The following is a 21564-nucleotide window of genomic DNA, read 5'->3' as shown; positions in this document are numbered from 1 at the left end:
CAATGTTTTATTAATATAAAGGATATTGTGATAAACAATATTCTTTCAAATAGAGATTTCTGGTAGCCCATATTTTCTCAAGCTAGACTTTCCAAAGTGGAATTATTGAGTCAAAAGTTACAAATTTTTGCCCTACCCGGCTCAGTGGATAGAGCATTGACCTGCAGACTGAAGGGTCCCAGGTTCAATTCTGGTCAAGGGCACATGCCCAGGTTGCGGGCTTAATCCCCAGGAAGGGGCGTGCAGGAGGCAGCTGATCAATGCATCTCTCTCATTATTGATGTTTCTATCTCTCTCTCCCTCTCCCTTCCTCTCTGAAATCAATAAAAAAATATATACTTTTTTAAAGTTACAAAATTTTTTTTTACTTTTGAAACACTGGCAAATTGTTTTTCAAAAGGTCTATACAAACTTACAGTGCTAAGATTAGCAATATTAGAGAATACTATTTTCATTGCACCTATCAGATTTCAGGATTCAAAATATATTTTAAAGTCTGTACCTTATTATAAATTTGATTTTTAGTTATATCATATATAATAATTTTACTTCAGTGAAACTAAAAATATAAACCAATATTTTTACTATTACAATTTCAGTTATTTAAGATAGCTTCTACTAAAAGTCTTTCCTTATTCTTTTCTCAAACAAGGCAGAATATAGAGAAGTTATCAAAAATTTCTACCTGTGTAGTGGAAGGGGCTTGATCTTGGGTTTTTCAGAAGCTGAGGAGAGCGTTTTAATCTGAGGCTTGGCTGTTGGTGATGTTTCCAAATCTCGGTTAAGCTCGGCTTCAGTTTTCTTAATGAATTCATCATATGACTAAGTTTAGGAAAATCAGAGGCATCACTATATAGAATTTTAAAAACTATTTTAAATTAAAAAATAGTGTATTTTATAAAATATAAAACAGTAAGATGTAAAAATCTTTCTCCCAGCATCATTATTGTTCCTGAGATCTCTATCAAGAGTTATTTGTATAACCTTCTTGAAATAGTCTATGTATAAAAGCAAGACGTAGAATTGTAATCCTAATATCAATTAGGAAATGATAAAGTCTCAATCTGCAAAATCTTAATACTTATAAAGCAATAATTCAGGCCCTGACACATTAAAAAACTTCTTCAGCTGATATAATTATTCTTTAAAGGATGGCCTAATACTTCCCATGGACTTTTAAAGAAGTTAGCCATTATGCTGAGTTTCAATGGTAGTATGGTTTAAGGGGTAGCACTTACTAGAAATACACATCCTAAAGAGAAAGGTGTGGTTGGGAGTAGGATAGCTCAGAATCGCAGAGAATGTTTCCTAGTTATTAGCCATTCTGTAAATAAAACTTTCTTCATTTATAATTCTAATTTGTATGAAATCTAAGGCAAGCTCTCCATATATTAGATTTACCCTTAGTTTTCTAAGCTAAAAGCCCTAGTTTTACAACTCCTACTATCCATATTACCTTCCTTTGAAGTCTTAATGTTTTAATAAAGTAACTTCTGGTATTAAACATATACTAAAGCTAGATTATCTAGCTCACTAGGTATATACGAGGATGAGGATGTCTTAGATCTGAAAGTGATACTTATTATATACTTAGTAAATCTGTGATCAAATAAAATCCAAAAGACTCTTTTCAAAATGTGAATCGCTATGATTATATATTTCTACATCATATACTATACTTTGAAAACCTAAACACAGAACTTTCTTTGGTCTTTATTCAAACCATTTAATAAAATGCTGACTAAAATAGATCCTTATGCACTTCTCTAGAGATCTTTCTGGCTAACATATCCATGAATGAACATTTTTGAGCAATGCTATTCAGTCTAATAGATTTCCTTTAGCTTTCAAAGGCTCGTTACCTATAGTAATGCTTTTAAATCCTGGGGCCCACCCTAGGCCAATTAAATCAAACTCTCTAGGAGTGAGACTGGATATCTGTATTTTTCAAAAAGCTCCTCAGTTAATTCCAATGTGTAGTCAGGTTGAAGACTACTGAGCCACATGATGAAGTCCAAACTCATCAGTCTAATTTCTAAGGTCCTCAACATGATTCTTTATATTTAAATTTGGTTTCTCACTACTTTCCAACATGAATTTCCCAGTATGACCACAGTATCTTAAACACTTTTTCTTAATTCTAAACATCTGTTAGTTTCAACCCCAGTCCCCAATCTCACTGTGTAACTGTCTATTTTTTGTAGGTCTGCTAGCAGGCCATTTTCCAGGTGGAAGACAGTGTAGTAAAACAGTAAGGACATAGGATTTAGAATTAGAGCTAGATTAAAACCCTAGCTTTACCACATTTAAACTATGTGTCCCTGGATATCATTAATCTCACTGAAACTCAGTTTCCTCATATACAAAACAGCGATAGTAATATTCACACTTCGTTTCTTTGAGAATAAATGAAAAATACATATAAAGTAATTAGCTGACTTCTGGGCACATAAACGGGGACTTGAATATTTGATAAATTTAATTAAAAAATGTACGACAAACACGTTTGGTATTACCAAGAGGACAATTAAAAGGACAGAAATTTTGGCTAAATCTAACAAAGAGCTTTCTAATACTTAAAGCACCTAGAGTCCAGCAATGAAACCAACTGCCTTGATAATTTGCAATTTCCCTTTACTGGAAGTGTTTGGGTAGAAACTGAATGATCTTCTCTGGTGATGCCACGAGAAGGGATTCTTGTGATGAGTGGAAGTTCCAACCAATTCTATAATGAACACTAGGCTGGCAAAATGTATGCAAGCACTAGGGAAGCAACCAGAGGCAGGGACATTGAAGAGGCTTAAACAGACAGTAGAGGCAAGAGGTCAAATACTGCCAAATAGTCTAATGGCAGCAGAAATAGGAAAGGACAAGCAAGAAGCTTTATAAAAAAGGAATCAATGGCATCTGGTGACTAAATGGATAGGAGAAAACAGAATGAGGAAGCTATCAAAATCAGGTTTCCAGCCCACAGAATCAAGGAAGGCTGATAGCTTTTGGGAGAAAAGTCAAGTTTAGAGTTATTTAAGAACCATCCAAATAGTACAAAGAGCCGTACTAATAAGTTGTGTGGCATGAAACATCATTCTTCTAACAATAAAAAAAAGTTTTTTAAGGCAGTAACAGCCTGGCCAGTTTGTTCAATGGTTAGAGTGTTGGCCTGGACAAGTGCATTGCAGAATCAATTCCCAGTCAAGGGCAAGTACCTGGGTTGCAGGATTCCCACCCCCATTGGTCAGGGCATGTGCAGGAGGCAGCCAATAGATGTGTCTCTCACATCAATGTTTCTCTCTCTCTCTCTCTCTCTCTCTCTCTCTCTCTCTCTCTCTCTCTCCCCACTCCCTCCTTCCTTTCAGCTCTTTCTAAAAAAAAATTTAAAAATCAATGGAAAAGGGCAGTAATAATTCCAATAGCTAGAATTAATTACCTAATGGTTCTTTGCTTAAAAGAGCATGGATAGTAATCTTTCTTTCATGGGTATAATCTTTCTATTCAGAAAAAAGACCTTATTATAATACTTTAATTCATTTTAGTATTTATTTTAATACTATTATAATATTTACTATTTTAATTTAATATTTAATTTAGTGTTATAAGCAAGAGTTTGTTTAGATAGCCTCAGATTTTTATTTTAAGAGTTAGAATAAAATGTGGCATGCAAGTAATACTGAAAAATCCTAATTCATTCTTTTTTAATATATTAAAAACATTTGGGGCATCACATCTGCATTAGCCCTGACATTATGAACACCTTCCCCCCATCTCTAACCTCTAACTGTTTGATCAGGCTGGCTTCCTGGGCTTTTAGTCTTTCCTTCTGCCTTTTTTTCTGTTCTTTCTTCAACTGGTCCACAACTGATTTTCTTTTCCGCAGCTCATCCTTTAGAGCTCTGATCCTACCTTCAATGTCACTCTGGTCAGATGTAGTTTCTGAAAGAGATACAAATCTTTTACTTAATTTTAACTTAAAAATAAAGTTAACTCAATAACTACTAATGAAAAGCAACAATGTAATATTCCATTTAAACAAAGCCAGTTTAGAAACTAATACAAAATAATATTAAGTAAATGGTCAGTGAAAAATAAATCTTAAAAAAAAAAAAAAGGCAGCCCTAGCCGATTTGGCTCAGTGTATAGAGCGTTGACCTTCAGACTAAAGGGTCCCAGGTTCGATTCCGGTCAAGGGCACATGCCCAGGTTGCAGGCAATTCTCTCTCATCATTGATGTTTCTACCTCTCTCTCTCCCTCTTCCTTCCTCTCTGAAATTAATAAAATATATAAAAAAAAAAGGCAAAGTCAACCAAACATTTAAAAAGAAGAAATTTGAGCTTCTGAAAAAAAATGTATTAGTGATTTGCTATCCTGCTTCATCACCTCCCGTCTCTCCTCATGGTCATCATTAATTCATTCAAGAAACGTTTAATAAATACCTACCATATGCAATGCAAAGGACCTGCTAGATTCTGGTGCTATAACCGTTAACAAAACATAGACTCCCCTTTCCAGGAGTCTGTATTCTAGGAGGGGAGACCTGCTAGATAACATTTGGCTACAACTGATGTGCCACCTGGTGTAACAAGCGGAAGCACAGAGCACAATAGGAACACATAAGCATGCCTGACAAAAAAAAATACTACAAATGCCCGATGAATAAATGATGCCCATTAACACCAGAGAATCTAAGTTTGCCATATTTAGTGTAATTGGGATATAATTAACTATCAATTAAATTTATATATGAAATTTAATCCTGGCAAGAAAAAAAGGCTCATTAGCAAATGCAACAAAGGATAACATCATACCAACATATGGTTAGACAAAGCTTATTAAGGAAATTCAAGTATGGTACAAAGTAAAAAACTCTTCTTTATTAATCTTACCTGACTGTGTCATAGATAATGACTCATCTGACCAACTGTAACTGGGTTGATGGGATTTGACAGGTGGATGACATTGTCCGCCAATCCTATGATTTCCTTTGCTGGACTCCTGCTTTGACACAGACGTGCAGCTTTTGGGAGGTGACTGTGCAAACAGAAAACTAAATGAGAACTGGTCTGTGAAATAGTTGTAAATTCTATTTAAAACTCCAGATACTAACCAGTTAAAGATATTATTTACAAAGAATTTTAAATAACTCTATGACATAAAAAATGAAAAAACACTTTATAAATTTTATAAAGGATAAGACCTCAATTTTTTAAAGGAACAGAAAAAAGTTATAAAAAACATACTTGAAAAGATGTTTATAATGAACTAGTAATAATTATTGTTTAAGTGATATTACCTCTTATTCTTTTTAATTTAAAACATACTAAATTAGGGTGTTAACAGCTATCTCTTCAACATAGTGATTTTGTTTCCTTTGGACATCTAGCCAGAAGTGTAAATGTTGGATCATATGGCTGTTCTCCATCAACAAATAAATGGTACATCATGTATGATAAGATGGACAGACCTTGAGGGCATTATGCTAAGTGAAATTAAGTCAGAGAGAGAGAAAAACAAATAATACATGATCTCACTTGTATGTGAAATCTAAAAAGAGAAAACCAAACTCACAGAAAAAATAGATCAGATTTGTGGTTACCAGATAAGGAAGATGGGGAATTAAAGAATTGAGTGAAGGTGGTCAAAGATATGAACTTCCAGTTATAAGATAAACACTGGGGATGTAATGTGGCACAGGATGACTGTAGTTAACACTGCTGTTTGGTATACTTGAAAGTTGCTGCCCTAGCTGGTTTGGCTCGGTGGACAGAGTGTCAGTCTGCAGACTGAAGGGTCCTGGGTTCAATTCCATTCAAGGGCACAATCCTTGGTTGCAGATTCGTTCCTCAGCCCTGATCAGGGTGTGTGCGAGAGGCAGCCAGTAGATGTGCCTCTCTCACATTGATGTTTCCCTCTTTTTCTCCCTCTCCTTTCCATTCTCTCTAAAAATCAATGGAGAAATATCCTCGGGTAAGGACTAACAAACAAAAAAAACAGTAGATCCTAACAATTCTCATAACAAGGAAAAAAAATTTTGCTAACTATATGAAGTGATGGATGTTAACTAAACTTCCCTTCCTTAGTATTGAAGGAAGAGAGGGAAGGAAGAAAACAGCATAAGAAGACTGCCCACAAGAGATTTACGAAGGACATACTTTCTATCTTGATGTCAACTGGAAGTGAGAATGCCTGATCTGATTCCTTGCTATCAATCACTTCCTACACCTGTGACTCTGGACAAGTTTCCTAGCCTGCCAAGCTTCTGGGTGAGCACTGTGAGGTTAATCCACATAAGACATTTAGCATACTTCCTGGCACTTGGTAACTTAAGTACTCAATAAATATTATTTTTATTATAAAAACCACTTTAAGGCACACTAATTTTGATTTTCTTTATATATTTTCTTGTGAGGAAAAAAACACACGAATGTTTTGTATTCGATCAGATGGTAGCTATCCTGAACCTCAATAAGGATGCCAGGTAAAATCTAATCAATTTATATCAAGTGATAAATAAGATTGTGTAAAAAGGCATAGTTTGGTTGCAAATTTCTGGAAGGTAGGAATCATGTAACAAGTGAATTATATATACAATAAGCCCATTTACAGATAATAACCAAGAAATCACTAATATGAAAATGTAATTAGAATCTTTTTACAACCTAAAAGCTCTGTTTTCAAGTATGTGCACAAAGCATTGGAATATTTTGCAACATAACATGGAATGGGCTCTTCATTGGATAAAGAAATGATATCTATCATCCAAATTTTTCAGATGTTGTCACACACGTCAATCTGACTGATTTTCCTAAGGGAAATGCTATTCTTTCTTCACATCCTATATAATAAAAGGCTAATATACAAATCGACTGAATGGCGGAACGACCGGTCGCTATGATGCACATTGACCACCAGGGGGCAGACGCTCAACGTAGGAGCTGCCCCCTGGTGGTCAGTGCACTCCCACAGTGGGAGTGCCCCTCAGCCAGAAGCCAGACTCGCGGCTGGTGAGTGCAACGGCAGTGGCGGGACCCTCTCCCGCCTCAGGGCAGAGCTAAGGATGTCTGACTGACGGCTTATGCCCGCTCCCCACTGGGGGGAGCCCCCAAGGGCTCCCAGACTGTGAGAGGGTGCAGGTCAAGCTGAGGGACCCCCATCCCACGAGTGCAAGAATTTTGTGCACTGTGCCTCTAGTAAATATATATTAACTTACATGTTTACTAGGAGAAGTAGAAGATTCCAGTTCTTGTGAAAAAACCATGTCTTCAGTAAGTATACTGTGATCTGGACTACCAGGCTGCTCCTGAACTATAGACTCCGAATGTCTATATTCAACAGCAGGGCTGCCCAATTCTTCTGGAATAGAGCTTTCACTGTGCAGATGAGAGTAGGAAAGTACTGGTGATTCCGCCTCACTTGCTATTTCTAGAAATAGAGGGTGAAAACAAGAAAAAGTACACAATCTTGGTCAATGGAAATATTCTACTGTTATACTTTATATTTATTTTTAGCATAATTTCACTAGTTGTATTAAAATATAAGTTTTTAGTCCTATCATTTAATGAACCACATTTATTTACTATAAAGTCTATTAGTCTAATTAAGAATTTTGGTCCACACAAACTGAGAGATTATATATAACATATAATCAGTAATGACAGTTACTGACACCCTCAGTGTTTGTGAAGATGAAGAGCAATCACAACTCTTATATTCATTGGTTCAATAACTTTGGAAGACAATTTGGTAGAATTTGGAAAAGATGAAAACTCTATGATCTAGCAAATCTACTCCTAGGTATACATCCTAGAGAAATCTTGCATATAAACAGCAGGAGATATATACATGGTCATTAGCAGGATTGTTATAATGGTGAAAAACTGGAAGAAATGCAAATGTCTATTGACAGTAAAAAGAATAAATTATGGTATATTTATACAATGAAATGCTACATAGCAATAAAAATGAGTAAAGTATGGCTTATGCACCAATGGAGATACACTCTAAACTTAAATTAGCACTTTCAGAATTTGTAGCACTGTCTTGCCTCTGGAATTTCCTGTCCATTGTGGCCTGTGCTCTTTCTAAGAAAACAGAAATATGTTTGACACTAGACAGAAAATGCTTTTATTTTTAACTTTTACCCAAGGATATGCTTTTGCAAAATTGATTTTTAGAGAGAAAGGAAGAGAGAGAGAGAGAGACAGACAGACAGACAGACAGACACATATAGACATATGGACTGGCTGCCCCATGTATACAGCCAGACTAGGGATAGAACCAACCCACAACCTAAGTGTGTGCCCTGACTGGGAATCAAATCACAAGTCTTTTGGCGCATGGGACGATGCTCCAATCAACTGAGCCACCCAGTCAGGGCTAAGCAGAAAATTCTTGACATTATCTATATATATATAAAAGCCTAAGTGACTATTATGACTGGTCAACCTAACGATCAGTGAACATGATGCGCACTGACCACTAGGGGGCAGATGCTCAACGCAGGAGCTGCTCCCTGGTGGTCAGTGCACTCCCACAGCCAACCTTCTATGGCCAGCCAACCTCCTGCGGTCGGTCCCTCCCCGTGGCCGGCCGGCCCAGATTGGCCCTGATCGGGGCTGGACGAGACAGCCCTGATCAGCCCCGATCGCTCGCCAGGTCAAGGGACCCCACCTGTGCATTAATTCGTGCACCAGGCCTCTAGTATTGTATAATCTTAAGAATGGCGATTACTTTCTTTCTTTGTATCTACAGATACAATGCCCCACAAAATTTTGGTTATATTATACTTTGGGGTCAGTAATGCTAACATTTGATATACTTAATTCTAAACCTCACTTAAGATTTTGGGCCTGAAATCTATAAAATAACTTTAACGTAAGAAATACCTATACCCCAAGAATGTCTTACTTTAACAATAAACAAGGATAACCTGATATTTAAAAGCACTTCAGTTCAAACTTTAAAAAGGTATATTTTTAGTGCTTGCTTTGGCAGCACATATACTAAAATTGGAATGATACAGAGAAGATTAGCATGACCCCTGTGCAAGGATGACACACACATTCGTGAAGTGTTTCATATTTTTCCATTTGCAAAAGCATGGATGGAACCGGAGAGCATTATGCTAAGCAAAATAAGCCAGTCGGAAAAAGATAAATAACACATGATCTCACTCATATGTGGGATATAATGATCAACATAATTTGATGAACAAGAATAGATACAGAGACAAATGGTGGTGGTGGCAGGGAGGTTAGAGAGCAACCAAAGGACTTGTATGCATGCATATTAGCATAACCAATGGACACAAGCACTGGGGCAGTGGGGGCTTGCCTGGGATGGGAATGGCTGGGGATAGGGGGAGGAGGTCAATTGGGGAAAAAGGAGACATATGTAAAGCTTTAGACAATAAAAATAAATAAACAAACAAGCAAATAAATAAAAAGGTATATTTTTATATTGTGCATGTGTAGCATAATCAGAATGGTTAAATGAAGGAATTCTAAAAATCCTCAAGGATATTCACCTATTCCAAAATAGACTGTGAATAAATTTTAAATGGTTTAGAAAATGATTTAATTTTTAGGTAGTAGGCAATAGAAGAATCCTCTACATTTTGGCTTTATGTCCTTCAACATATTTTATTTTTGTTCAATAACAATAACATATGTTCATTTTAAAAGTTGAAACAATATAAAAATTGTACAAAGAAAATAATGAAAGTCACCTGTACTACTACCTCCTGACAGATAACCACCAAAGCTTCTCCAATCTGCTGTCTGTGGAAGACTTCATTTTGGAAGTCTTCTCTCTCTCTCTCTCTCTCTCTCTCTCTCTTTTTTTTTTTTTCCTTTCTCTTATTTTTTAAGTCATAAAAATAATACAAGAACATAGTAGAAAACAAACAACCTTGAAACTGTGCAGATGTATGTAAAGTGATTAGTTTATACAATTATTCCCAACCACTTTCATTGGCCCAATTTCCAATTTCCAGTCAAGTAGGGTTGCTTTGTGTGTCTTTCTAGACCTTTTACTATACAACTCGACTTTTAAAACATTAATTTTTTTAAGTTGTGGTAATACACATAACAAAATTTACAATCTTAACCACTTTTAAGCATACAGTTCAGTGAAATTAAGTACATTCCCATTGTTGTACAACCATCAGCACAAGAACTTTTTCATCATCTCAAACTGAAACTCTGTACTTTTAACTCTCCATTCTCTCCTCTTCTCCCCAAAGGCCCTAGCAACAATGATTTTACTTTCTATCTCTATGAATTTGACTACTCAAGGGTACCTCATATAAGTGGAATCTATATATATATAAAAGCCTAAGTGACCAGTTGACCGAACAACCGAATGACCGGTTGACTGGTCGCTATGACACTCACTGACAACCAGGGGGCAGACGCTCAACAGAGGAGCTGCCCCTGGTAGTCAGTGCACTCCCACAGCAGGAGTGCCACTCAGCTGACCATTGAGTGCCAGATGCAGGGCTCACAGCTGGCAACTGCAGCCCAGAGACCACAGTGGAGTGGTAGCAAGCCTACTGGGCGGTGGCGGTGGCGGTGGCAGGCACAGTGGGGCTGGGATGAGAAGAGGCAGGCAGGAGCAGCAGGCAGCACTGGACTGCTAGTTTCAGCCTGATCCCTGAGGCTACACTGAGGGACTCCACCAGTGCATGAATGCATGCACCAGGCCTCTAGTAATAAAATATTTGTCTTTTTAAGACTGGCTTAATTCACTTAATATAATGTCTTCAAGATTCATTGATGTTATAACATGTGTCAGAATTTCCTTCCTTCTTAAGGCTGAATATTCCATTGCATGTACATACTACATTTTATATATCTATTCATCTACTGATAGACACCAGATTGCTTTTATCTTCTGGCTATTGTAAATAATGTTGCTATAAACATGAGTGTGCAAATCTCTTAGAAAACTTGTTTTCAGTTCTTTTCAGTATATACCCAGAAATGGAATGGCGTTCTTTGTTTCACCTACATAAGAACAGGTTTAATTAGTATTGTAAATGGCTTGAATGATGACACCCCACCCGCCACCCCAAGACATCTAATCTTATTTGGAAAAAAGGTCTTTGCAGATGTAATTAAGGATCTCAGGATGAAATCATCCTAGATTATGTGGGTATGCCCTAAATCTAATGACAAGTTTCTTTATGAGACAAGAGAAGACAGACACAAAGAAGATGATTATGCAAGATTGGAATTATGCAGATACAAGGAATGCCTATAGCTTAGCCACCAGAAGCTAGGAGAAGGAATGAAAGAATTGTCTCCTGGAATCAAGAGTCCCTCCAACACCTTGAGTTTGTACTTCTGGCATCCAGAAGTGAGAAAATAAAAAACTTTTTAAGCCACCAAATTTGGGGAAATGTATTCAGGTATGCAATGGCATTTCTTTATGGTTTTATGCCCTGATACTAATGAAGTTGAGCATCTTTTCATATGTTTATTGACTATTTGGAGTTCTTCATTTGTGAAGTGTCTGCTCTTTTGTCTATTTAAAAAAAGTTTATTTTTTAACCCTCACCAGAGGACATGCCTAGAGAGAGAGAGAAACATCGATATGAGAAACATCCATCAGTTGCCTTCTGTACATGCCCCGACTGGGGATTGAACCTGCAACCCAGGTATGTGTCATGACCAGGAATCAAACCAGCCACCTTTCAGTGTACAGGCTGACAATCAACCAACGGGAGCCACTCCGGCCAGGCTGCCTATTCTTTTTTTTTAAACATAGTTGGCATTTTCTCTTTCACTCACAGGAGTTGCTTACATATGCTTGATACTATCCCTTTGTCAGTCAGATGTGTTGCAAATCTCTTAGCTTGTTTTACTTTATGGTGTATTAATGAACAGAAATTCTTAATTTATTGAAGTTGAATTTACCAATCTTTCCCTTTATGTTTTTTGTTTTGCATAGCATGCTAAATCTTGCTCTCCCCTGGGTGTCATAAAAATACCTCTCTAATACTGTCTTCTAAAAGTTCTATAGTTTTGTCACACACAAGCTTCTTTCCCCCTTGAGATGGATCTTTTTATATAACTTCATTTTTTTTTCTCCCACAAAAATTTATTGGAGAGTCCCTTCTTTCTTCACTAGTCTGCAAAGTTACCTGTGTCAAAAGTAAAATTTTCTTATGCAGGGTGTTGTTTTTTTTCAGGGCTGTTTCATAGTCCATTTGTCTATCTCTGTACAAATGTCATATTGTTTAAATTATTATACTTTTAGAAGTCTGCTATCTGGTTAAATAAGTTCCTGCATTTTGTGGTTCTTTTTTAGGAGTGAGTATCTTTGCTTTTTGGTCCTATGCTCTTTCATATAAATTTTAAAATGGGCTTATTAAACTTTATGAAGAAATTTTGCTGGGTTTCTGATTTTAATTGTCTTGAATCTATAAATTCAGGGAGACTTAACAAGTTTATGCTACTGAATCTGTCTGTGAATATGGAAAGCTTTCCATTTATTTTGGTCTTCTCTAATGTCTCAATAAAATTCTTAATTTTATAAACAACGATCATGTATACTTTTTGTTATATTTATTCTTTGGTACTTCATATTTTTTATTTCTATTATAAATGGTATTTCTTTTAAAAATTAGATTTTTCTAACCAATTTCAGCTAGTCTATAGATATGCAATTGAGTTTTATTTATAAATTTTATATCCAGCAACCTTGCTAAACTCACTTATTAATTCTAATAACTGTCATGTGAGTGCTAGATTTTCTATGTGCATAGTTCTATCTGTAATAATGGAGAGTTTTGCTTTTTCCTTTTACTCCTTAGCTCAGCGGTCGCCAACCGGTGGTCCATGGACCACTGGTGGTCCGGGAGGTCCGAAAGGTTGGCGACCACTGCCTTAGGTGAAAATAAGCATCTTTGGCCCTAGCCAGTTTGGCTCAGTGGATACAGCGTCAGCCTGTGGAACAAAGGGTCCCGGGTTCGATTCTGGTCAAAGGCACGTACCTTGGTTGCAGGCTCCTCCCCGGCCCAGGCCTTGGTTGAGGCTCCTGCAGGAGGCAACCAATCAATGTTTCTCTCTGTCGTTCACTCTCTCTTTCACTCTCCCTAAAAAAAAAAAAAAAAAAAAAAAAAAAGGCATCTTGGTCTTATTTCCAAATCCCGAGGGAAAGCCTTCTATGTTTTATCATTAAGTATGATGTCTGTTTTAGGATTGGCTTGTGCTTCATTACAAATGCTTTTTAGATTTTAGATTAAGTGCCTTTTTTGAATCCACTAAGATGTCATGGATTTTTTTCCCTTTAATTTGTCTAAGTCATTCACCACATTATCAATTTTTTAATGTGTTAAACTCCACTTGGTCATAAAATACCCTATTTCCATTTCATGGAATTTACCCATTTCAAGTATGTTAGCATAAAGTTATTCACAATATTCTCCCAACTTTCCAATTTCTGTAGCAAATGTAGATATTGACCTTCATCACCCTTAATCATTCACATTTTTAAACAATAATGAAGTAACTCTTTCGTTATATTAGGCTTTAGTTTGTAGTCTGAATACAGTCAGTATTTATTACCTTTCTGTTCTATTCTCTGGTCCTCCAATTCTTTCTTAGGAGTTTTAGGTTTTATTAATTCTTTGTCCCAGGCAGCCAAAGCTTGTTTTTCCATCTGACGAATTTCTGCTTCCTCTGCATCTAAACGTCGCTTCCATTCCAGCAGCTCTTCTGCATGTTGTCGCCGTTGCATTAGTTTTTGCTCCCTCTTTGTCAGAAACCTATGGTCACACCATGAAGAACAGTGAGAGAACAAGTGTACAGGCAGAGATCACTTTGAGAGTGCTATCACTCGGCACCTTATCAACAAGCTGTGTAAGAAAGAACATTCACACTACTTCTCTAAAAAAAGTTTGCGATAACAGAGGCTTTGGTAAGTCAACTTAGAAAATGAGAGAATTTATGTTTTACTTGTAATTGTAAGAGTAGCAAAGGAAAAAAGGATGGTAATTCAGGGAAAAAATCTTGAGAACGTCTGCACAACCATGATTGATAATATATATTCATTTTTCATAGGTGATTCTTTTTCATAAGAGAAGACATAAGGAATTTTTTCCGAAGGCTCAGGCCAGAAAACACAAATGCAAAACAACAAAGACCAAAACAACAACAAAAGAAATCCCAAAGCCCCCAAACAAGCAAACAAACAAAAAACATGTTTATGTCCCTTTTTCAAATGCAGTCTGGTTTTGCCTCAGGTATAGTGAGTTTGGTACCCATTACCTGGGAGATACAATGTCAGGTGTTACTCTGTTTTTCACGGAGAAACACTGAGCACCACAGTCAGATGTGTAATGTATATAAACATAACTGTTTATTTACTGGAGTAAAGGATGCACCAAATGCCTCACATTTCTCAATTTAACCTGATCTTTGAAATTAAATAGCTCAGTATATCTTAGCTCCAAAATATTAGGAGAAATTACCAATTTAGGAAAAGCTTTTTGAACCCTCCTCAAATGTAGATGCCCCAGCTAAATAAAAGGTGGGCTGCTTATATTAGTGGAATTAGATCTGCAGGGGTAGCTAATCAACAAAAATGCACCCATGCATCCAACAAACACTTAATAAAAAGCACAGGAACTGTCACTCCACTTCTTGAACAGCCAGCATGTGAAATTAATGTAGAAACAAAAAGGTAAAATCTATGGGACATTTGACAAGAGGCCTCTATGCTGTTAGGACAAACAAACAAACAAAAAACAAAACAAAAAAAAGAAAGAAAAAAAGCAAACAAAACAAACAGAAAGAACAGAGCATGCTCTATCAAAGAGTGCACTGAAAAAGGTGCAGTTACCTGACCAACTGGTTGTAGATATACAGCTGGAATTTGGGATGAAGGTTGGGAAAACAGACACTGAGAGAGGCCCAGTGATGAGACGTAAAGACAGAGAAGAAGTAGTGAACAGGAGAGCAGTGTCTACAAAATAAGGAGGAAGATTTTAAAACCAAGAGATCAAGAGGCAGAAAGAATGAGAAAGGGAAAGCATAAGACTGAGTGAAGAACTTTTAATATGTTTCCTGAAGATCATTATAAGCTACTCAGTTAAAGCAAGAGTTATACTCTGTGTGAAACATAAAACATGTACTTTTTATAGACCTTACCAATGATTTCTGAATAAACGAGCCTTTCTTCTCACACGTTGCTTAACCATTATCTACACTTTCAAATAATTTACTTGTTTGTTAGTAATGAGAAGTACATTCTGCAGCTAAATAAATGTCCCCATAAGCTTTAGCATAAAGTACAATTATGGCTGTGAACCTATGTATCAGCAATTCTACATACATATGTAATCCTGAGCAAGTGATTTTTATATCTGTACTTTGTCACTTTTATAAAAATACTTTATATTTGTACTTTATATCTGTACTTATATTTTAAGCTTGAAATTAAACAAAAAAGCACTACATTTGCCTTACTTAATCTTATCATCATGATCAACTTGAAATAATAATATAATTTAGAAAATCAACTTATAGTAAAAAATACACTATTTACCTCTACAACAACAAAACTTACTGCTACTAACAGGACCAGGTAGAGGTTTCTTGCTTTATTTTTAACAAAGGCCCACTTGAATAATAATATTGAAATACAATATTCATCCTATAAAATATCAGGACACATAATTAAGAATAAACTAAGCTAATTCCAGTTTTAAAAATCATGCTGTGGACAGCTCAATCACAAGGTTAAAGGTAAGAAAATTACATATGTTAAAGTTATAAAAATAGCAAAAATCCACTAGTTTCCCTTCTTTTTAAATAACAAATAGATCACTATATACATGAAAGAATAAATAAGTCGAGTAAGTTTGGAAAGGCTAATTCTCTTTGACAGAGCATGCTCCTGTTCACATGCACACAACAATAACTTGTGGATCAAGGCAACATTAATTGCCTTGGAAGGGCAAGGAATAATATCAGTACATCACAGAAGTGAGAAAATCTAGGTATAAATCCAGCCACTCATTTGGATTTTAAAAAGTATGCACAGTCTTTCCCATATATATATTTTTAGGAAACAGACTATCTTAAGTCTGTTTTCTGTATACAACTTAGTATTTCACCTCCCTTTCATTTACACACACACACACACACACATACACACACACCTGGATTGCCTTGATTTTCTGCACCAAAGTTTGAGGAAAAATATTTTTTTCAAATTTCATTAAGACACTGCAATCTTCCTTGCCATTCTTTAATGCAAGAACATATAATAAACTTATTTTGATGCCAATTATCAAAATACTATGCGAAAACACATTTACTTGGCAAAAAGGTCCAAAAAAAAATCTATTCATAACACTCAAATTTCACCCACCCTCTTATTAAGTGTATAACCGCTAAATGCATGCATGACCTAGTACAAAAAGTAGAATATTGAAACATGTGAAATAAACTGTAAAAAGATACAATTTAATTTTTTTGTCCAGCCAATAAAGGATAATTTTCTCTATTAAAACAAATAGTGATCTTTTTCTTCATTTGTAAAGATTAAGCATATTCAAAAGCTCTAGGTTAGAAATGAACAACAGAAGAAAGGGCTAACAGAAAAATAAAGAAATAGTATAAGAAAAGTTTAACTTAAAGTTAGAACTTCTTCCCAGAACATATATGTTCCTTATTTAATATATGTACATTTTAGAAATAAAGATTATCTTTTAAAAGCTAAATAAACTAAAGTTGAGAGAAAAGCACAGTATTTCACACTAGATTTAACAATCCTTCAAGATGCTACACAAGAAATAAAATTTGTGATTTATGGAGACATAAATGACCACTAATAGAAAATGCTACTAATACACTTTATAGTTGTTGTTAAGGCATCACCCCAACAAGGCCTCTGATAGTAAGAAAAATGTACTAGGATTAGATGTATAATAGATTTAATAGAGTATGGAGATTATTATGTTCCTAGTGGGTTCCCTCTGCGTGGCCTGTGGGGATCGGGCCGAAACTGGCAGTTCAAGGCCGCCTGCCACTCCTGCTCATCCTGGCCCCACTGTGCCTGCCACTGCCACTCAGTAGGCTCACTGCCGCTCCACTGTGGTCTCTGGGCTGCGGTGGCCAGCCCTGAGGCCTGCATCTGGCACCCGTCGTTCAGCTGCACAGCGCTCCCGCTGTGGGAGTGCACTGACCACCAGGGAGCAGCTCCTGCATTGCGTCTTCCCTCTGGTGGCCAGTGCACGTCATAGCAACTGGTTGACTGGTTGAACAGTTGCTTAGGCTTTTATATATATAGAATATAGAAGATAATGTTTAATCTTAAGAAATTCATGAGTAATTGAGTCATTTTTAAAGTCACACTTTCACACTCTAAATTTGAGCTATGCAGCTATTCAACTCCAGCAATCAGCCAATGGGTCTTTTTCCAGTTTCAATAAATACTATTTAGAAGGCTCAGTTTCTACTTAGATAACTTTAAGTCATCAATGTAGTTTTTTTTAAAATTCTGAGGTTAAAAGCAGATAGGCCAACTTAATTCAACTTTAACTTTAGTTGGCTAAAGTTCAGAGAGCAGGGTTCCAGTTCCAGCTCTGCCATTTAATGTGTGTGTGACCTGGGACCAGTTACTTAATCTCTGTGGGCATCATTCCTTCATGTAAAACTAAGGGACTATATTAGATGACTTCCCTAAAAACCCTTCTAGTAACAGCATTTTATGGTTCTTTCTTTCTTTATTCAAGTATCTCCTCACACTTTTTTAATACAACAAACTGCTAGGCCATGTGACATGAGAACCTCTCCCCTCACCTCCACTGAGCTATTATAACTATAGATTGTCCCAACATATTATAAAATCATATAATTTGAAAGAGCAAAATTAGGATCTAAATTTTTAAATGAAACAACCAGTTCTCAAATCATTTGGTTCTGAAAATATTAAATAAAAATCTAATATCCTAAATCATTTTAAAATTCTTTCTGCCTCTAGGATTCATTAATTTTATATTGTTATAAGTAAAAATAAAATGTTTTAAATTTGAAAATGGATTAATTCTTTCAAGTCCCTAAGCATTCCCTCTCTTTTTTTCTTGAATTTATTGGGGTGACATTGGTTAATAAAATTATATAGGTTTCAGGTGTACAATTCTATATCACCTATATACTGTATTGTGTGTTTACCAACCCAAGTCAAGTCTCCATCACCATTTATCCCCCCAATATTATCTTCTACCTCCCCTAGTCCTTAAAACATTCTTAATGATATTCAAAAAGAAAGATAAATGAGGATAAGATAACTGACATAAAAGAAAATGCAGTCTAGTATTTTTTTCCTATAGAAAATTCTATTCAATTACTTAACATTATCTAATAATTTGCATATCCTATCTAATAAAGAGGGAATATGCTAATTGACACTCACACCATTGCAAAGATGGCAGCACCCACAGCCAATGAGGGAATATGCTAATTGACTGCCTCGCCCTCAAAGATGGTGGCACCCACAGCCAATAAGGGAATATGCTAATTGACTGCCCCGCCCTCAAAGATGGCGGTGCCCAGTCCCCTCAGCCCCACCGGGGCAGCAGGCATGAGGCCGCTCTGTGCGCCTGACTCCAAAGTCCCCCAGTCCCCTCAGCCCCCCAGCCGCCCAGGGCTGACCCGAGGTGCAGGCAAGCCTCAGATGGCAGCTGCCCAGCTGCCCAGGGCCGGCCGAGGCTCAGGTAACCAGGGCCGGCTGAAGCTTGCGCTGCCAGCAGTGGCAGCAGCAGAAGTGTGATGGGGCGTCGCCTTCCCCTGATTGCCAGGTGGCCTCCCGCCCCTGAGGGCTCCCAGAATGTGAGATGGGGCAGGCTGGGCTGAGGGACCCCCTTCCAGTGCATGAATTTTCATGCACCGGGCCTCTAGTACTTAAATAAATAAAATAAGATAGGTATATTATTCCTATCTAGAAAATAAATAAAATAAAAATATATTAACAGACTATCAGGATTTATTCAACTACTACACTCAGTCTAGAATCTTCTCTATAAAAATTATATTTCTAATTTAAGGCAATATGTGTTACATTCTTTAAAATTCTAACTAAAATATCTTCTTTAATTAAATATCAAAAGCCTTCCCTTGCAAGTTAAATCCTTAACTTTTTAAATTCATCATATATGGTAAAGATTTCAATATTAGTCAGGCAATACCATAAATATTTTTTGGTTTTGTTTTGCCTTCACTAAATAAATTTATTTTTCAATTGCAGTTTACATTCAATATTATTTTGTACTAGAGGCCCAGTGCATGAAATTTGAGCACTGGGGTGGGGGGAGGTCCCTCATCCTGGCCTGCGTCCTATCGCAGTCCGGCAGCCCTCAGGGGATGTCTGACTGCTGAGGAGGCAGGAAAAGCTCCCATCACAGCCACTGCGCTCGCCAGCCATGAGTCCAGCTTCTGGCTGAGTGGCACTCCCCCTGTGGGAGTACACTGACAACCAGGGGGCAGCTCCTGCGTTTAGTGTCTGCCCCCTGGCGGTCAGTGCGCATCATAGCAACCGGTCATTCTGCTGTCCGGTCAATTTGCATATTGGCCTTTTATGATATAGGATTTCAATAAATTTCTATTTGAAAAAGCCTTAATTAGTCTATTCCATGGAAATCATCCAAAAGGAATACTTACACATTGATGAATATTTGGTTTTACCCCCTTACATTTTTTAAATTTGTATTTATTTTTAAACTTATTTTTATAATCAACTCGGGTATTTTTAAGTTATGAAATGCCAATATTAAGTTTTAAAATGCAATTTCAGCCAGGCTGATTTGGGTCAGTGGTTAAGCATTGAGGTTGCTGGTTTGATTACTGGTCAGGCACATGCCTGGGTTTCACGCTTGATCCCTGGTAGGGGGTGTGAATGAGGCAGCCAGTTGATGATGTTTTTCTCTCATCAATGTTTCTCTCTATCCCTCTCCCTTGCTCTCTCTCTAAAAAAAAAAATCAATAAAAACATATTTTTTAAAGAAAGAAATGCAATTTTAACTAAAGCAATGATGTGCCAATGTATAACACTGCACCTATAGTTATTAAGATTTGACTTACAACACCTTAGTTGTTCAGAAACTAATTAAATCATAGGTTGATTTAATGAATGTAGAGCATTATTTTGAATATAGAGCATAATTATGAATACAGAGCATTATTACATTTAGTGATGTGTGGTACACTTGCCAAAGGATATCAAGATACAACTTAAGTTCAACCTGTGGTTCAAATTGCTAACTTAAAATAAAATGGCAATCAACAAAAATTTGTTATGGGTCTTCTTCCATATTTAAAGAAGGTAGAGGTTCTTCTTTAATCAAAAACAGGGTCCACTAGCAGCTAATTTACATATTACTGAAATGTACACCAAAGAGAGTAAATTCTCACATAAATGTTCTTTTACATGGTCAAAGGGGACATACAACTGAGCTACATTTAAGTAGCTTCTTTAAAAGAGCCTTTAAAAACTAATACTTAGAAATGTTTTAAAAGAATGAGAGTAACAAATCACTCAACATCCCAGGAGAATTTCAGTCTTCGTAGTTTCAATTGAGCAATCCACATCTACTCACAAGGTTAAATTTCTCTCTTCTATTGGAATAAGCCTGAGAGTTGTCAGAAGCCACAGGATAAGATTTCAGGACATACCATTAATTAATTGCTTCCCCAAGTCAGTAGACCTGTCCTCAGATTTCAGAGAAAGTACAAATTTCACACTTACTCATAACTTTTAGTAAAAGAAAGGAGAAAACATTGTCATAGGTATATGTACAAATACTACTTTTGATTTTAAAAATAAGAAAGCTGGCTATATTAGAAATAAGAATATTTGCTTTATAAATCAGATCTATAGTTAACTAACTTGTAGACTACTAAAATGCTACTGAATCCATAAAATACTATGTTATATCAAACTAATCTAATGAAGTACATTAAAAATATTTTTTAATGCTACTTTCAATGAAAACAGGAACTATTTATGAAAATGAATTACTTTTCATCCATGTGGCTTCTCATTTTCTTCAGTTTCTGCATAATGCTGCTAGTTTCACTGCTGGAGATGGAAATGGGGGAAGGACTTCGGGTCTCCACGTCAGTTGGACCAGGACTAATTGCCTTATTATCCTTTGTATCATCATCACTATGAGAGTCCTACAAAGAAGGGGGATAAAGTATTACACTTTTACCGAAATTCAAGATCTCAAAGTGATCATAAATACTGTCATTTCAAAATTAAGTTTATATCCAAAACAGTATTTGTAAAATAGCTGAAATTATGGTATTACTTAGAAGACAAAATTATATCACATATTTAAAACTGGTTAAAATATAAGTTATATGTACTGTGTATTTTACATATATTTATAATAATCACAAAGTGTAATTTTTTTTTCACAAAGTGTAATATTTTTTTAAGAAGTAAAAAAAAAATTTAAAAAACTTCTGCTGTTAGTAATCTGGTATCTAAATGTCCTCTCTAATTTAATATATATAAAAATTATATATATTCCTCAAAAGGAATATAAAATTACACAT

The 21564-nt window shown here is 36.1% G+C and overlaps 1 protein-coding gene and 1 non-coding gene across 5 annotated transcripts in view; one reads left to right on the top strand and one right to left on the bottom strand.

Moving 5' to 3' along the window:
* Positions 1–21564, bottom strand: part of CEP350 (centrosomal protein 350) — a 119508-nt gene that overhangs the window by 21296 nt on the left and 76648 nt on the right. For 3 of the 4 annotated variants that reach the window (XM_008145908.3, XM_054712290.1, XM_054712288.1), the window contains exons 27-32: positions 21023–21180; positions 13567–13766; positions 7206–7417; positions 4882–5026; positions 3770–3930; positions 686–822 (exon numbers count right to left, since the gene is read on the bottom strand). In XM_008145908.3, coding sequence (XP_008144130.2) covers positions 686–822; positions 3770–3930; positions 4882–5026; positions 7206–7417; positions 13567–13766; positions 21023–21180 — 1013 coding nt within the window. The remainder of the gene's footprint in view (positions 1–685; positions 823–3769; positions 3931–4881; positions 5027–7205; positions 7418–13566; positions 13767–21022; positions 21181–21564) is intronic. The other variant, XM_054712289.1, reaches the window with a different exon arrangement.
* LOC114233144 (U6 spliceosomal RNA) lies at positions 8974–9080 on the top strand. Its single transcript, XR_003619288.2, has one exon. It is a non-coding gene; the product is annotated as a U6 spliceosomal RNA (small nuclear RNA).

The sequence above is a fragment of the Eptesicus fuscus genome, chromosome 22, assembly GCF_027574615.1.
Source record: "Eptesicus fuscus isolate TK198812 chromosome 22, DD_ASM_mEF_20220401, whole genome shotgun sequence".
Taxonomy (NCBI): Eukaryota; Metazoa; Chordata; class Mammalia; order Chiroptera; family Vespertilionidae; genus Eptesicus; species Eptesicus fuscus.
The sequence above is the reverse complement of the archived record's forward strand: the minus strand, read 5'-3'. Positions and strand labels throughout refer to the sequence as shown.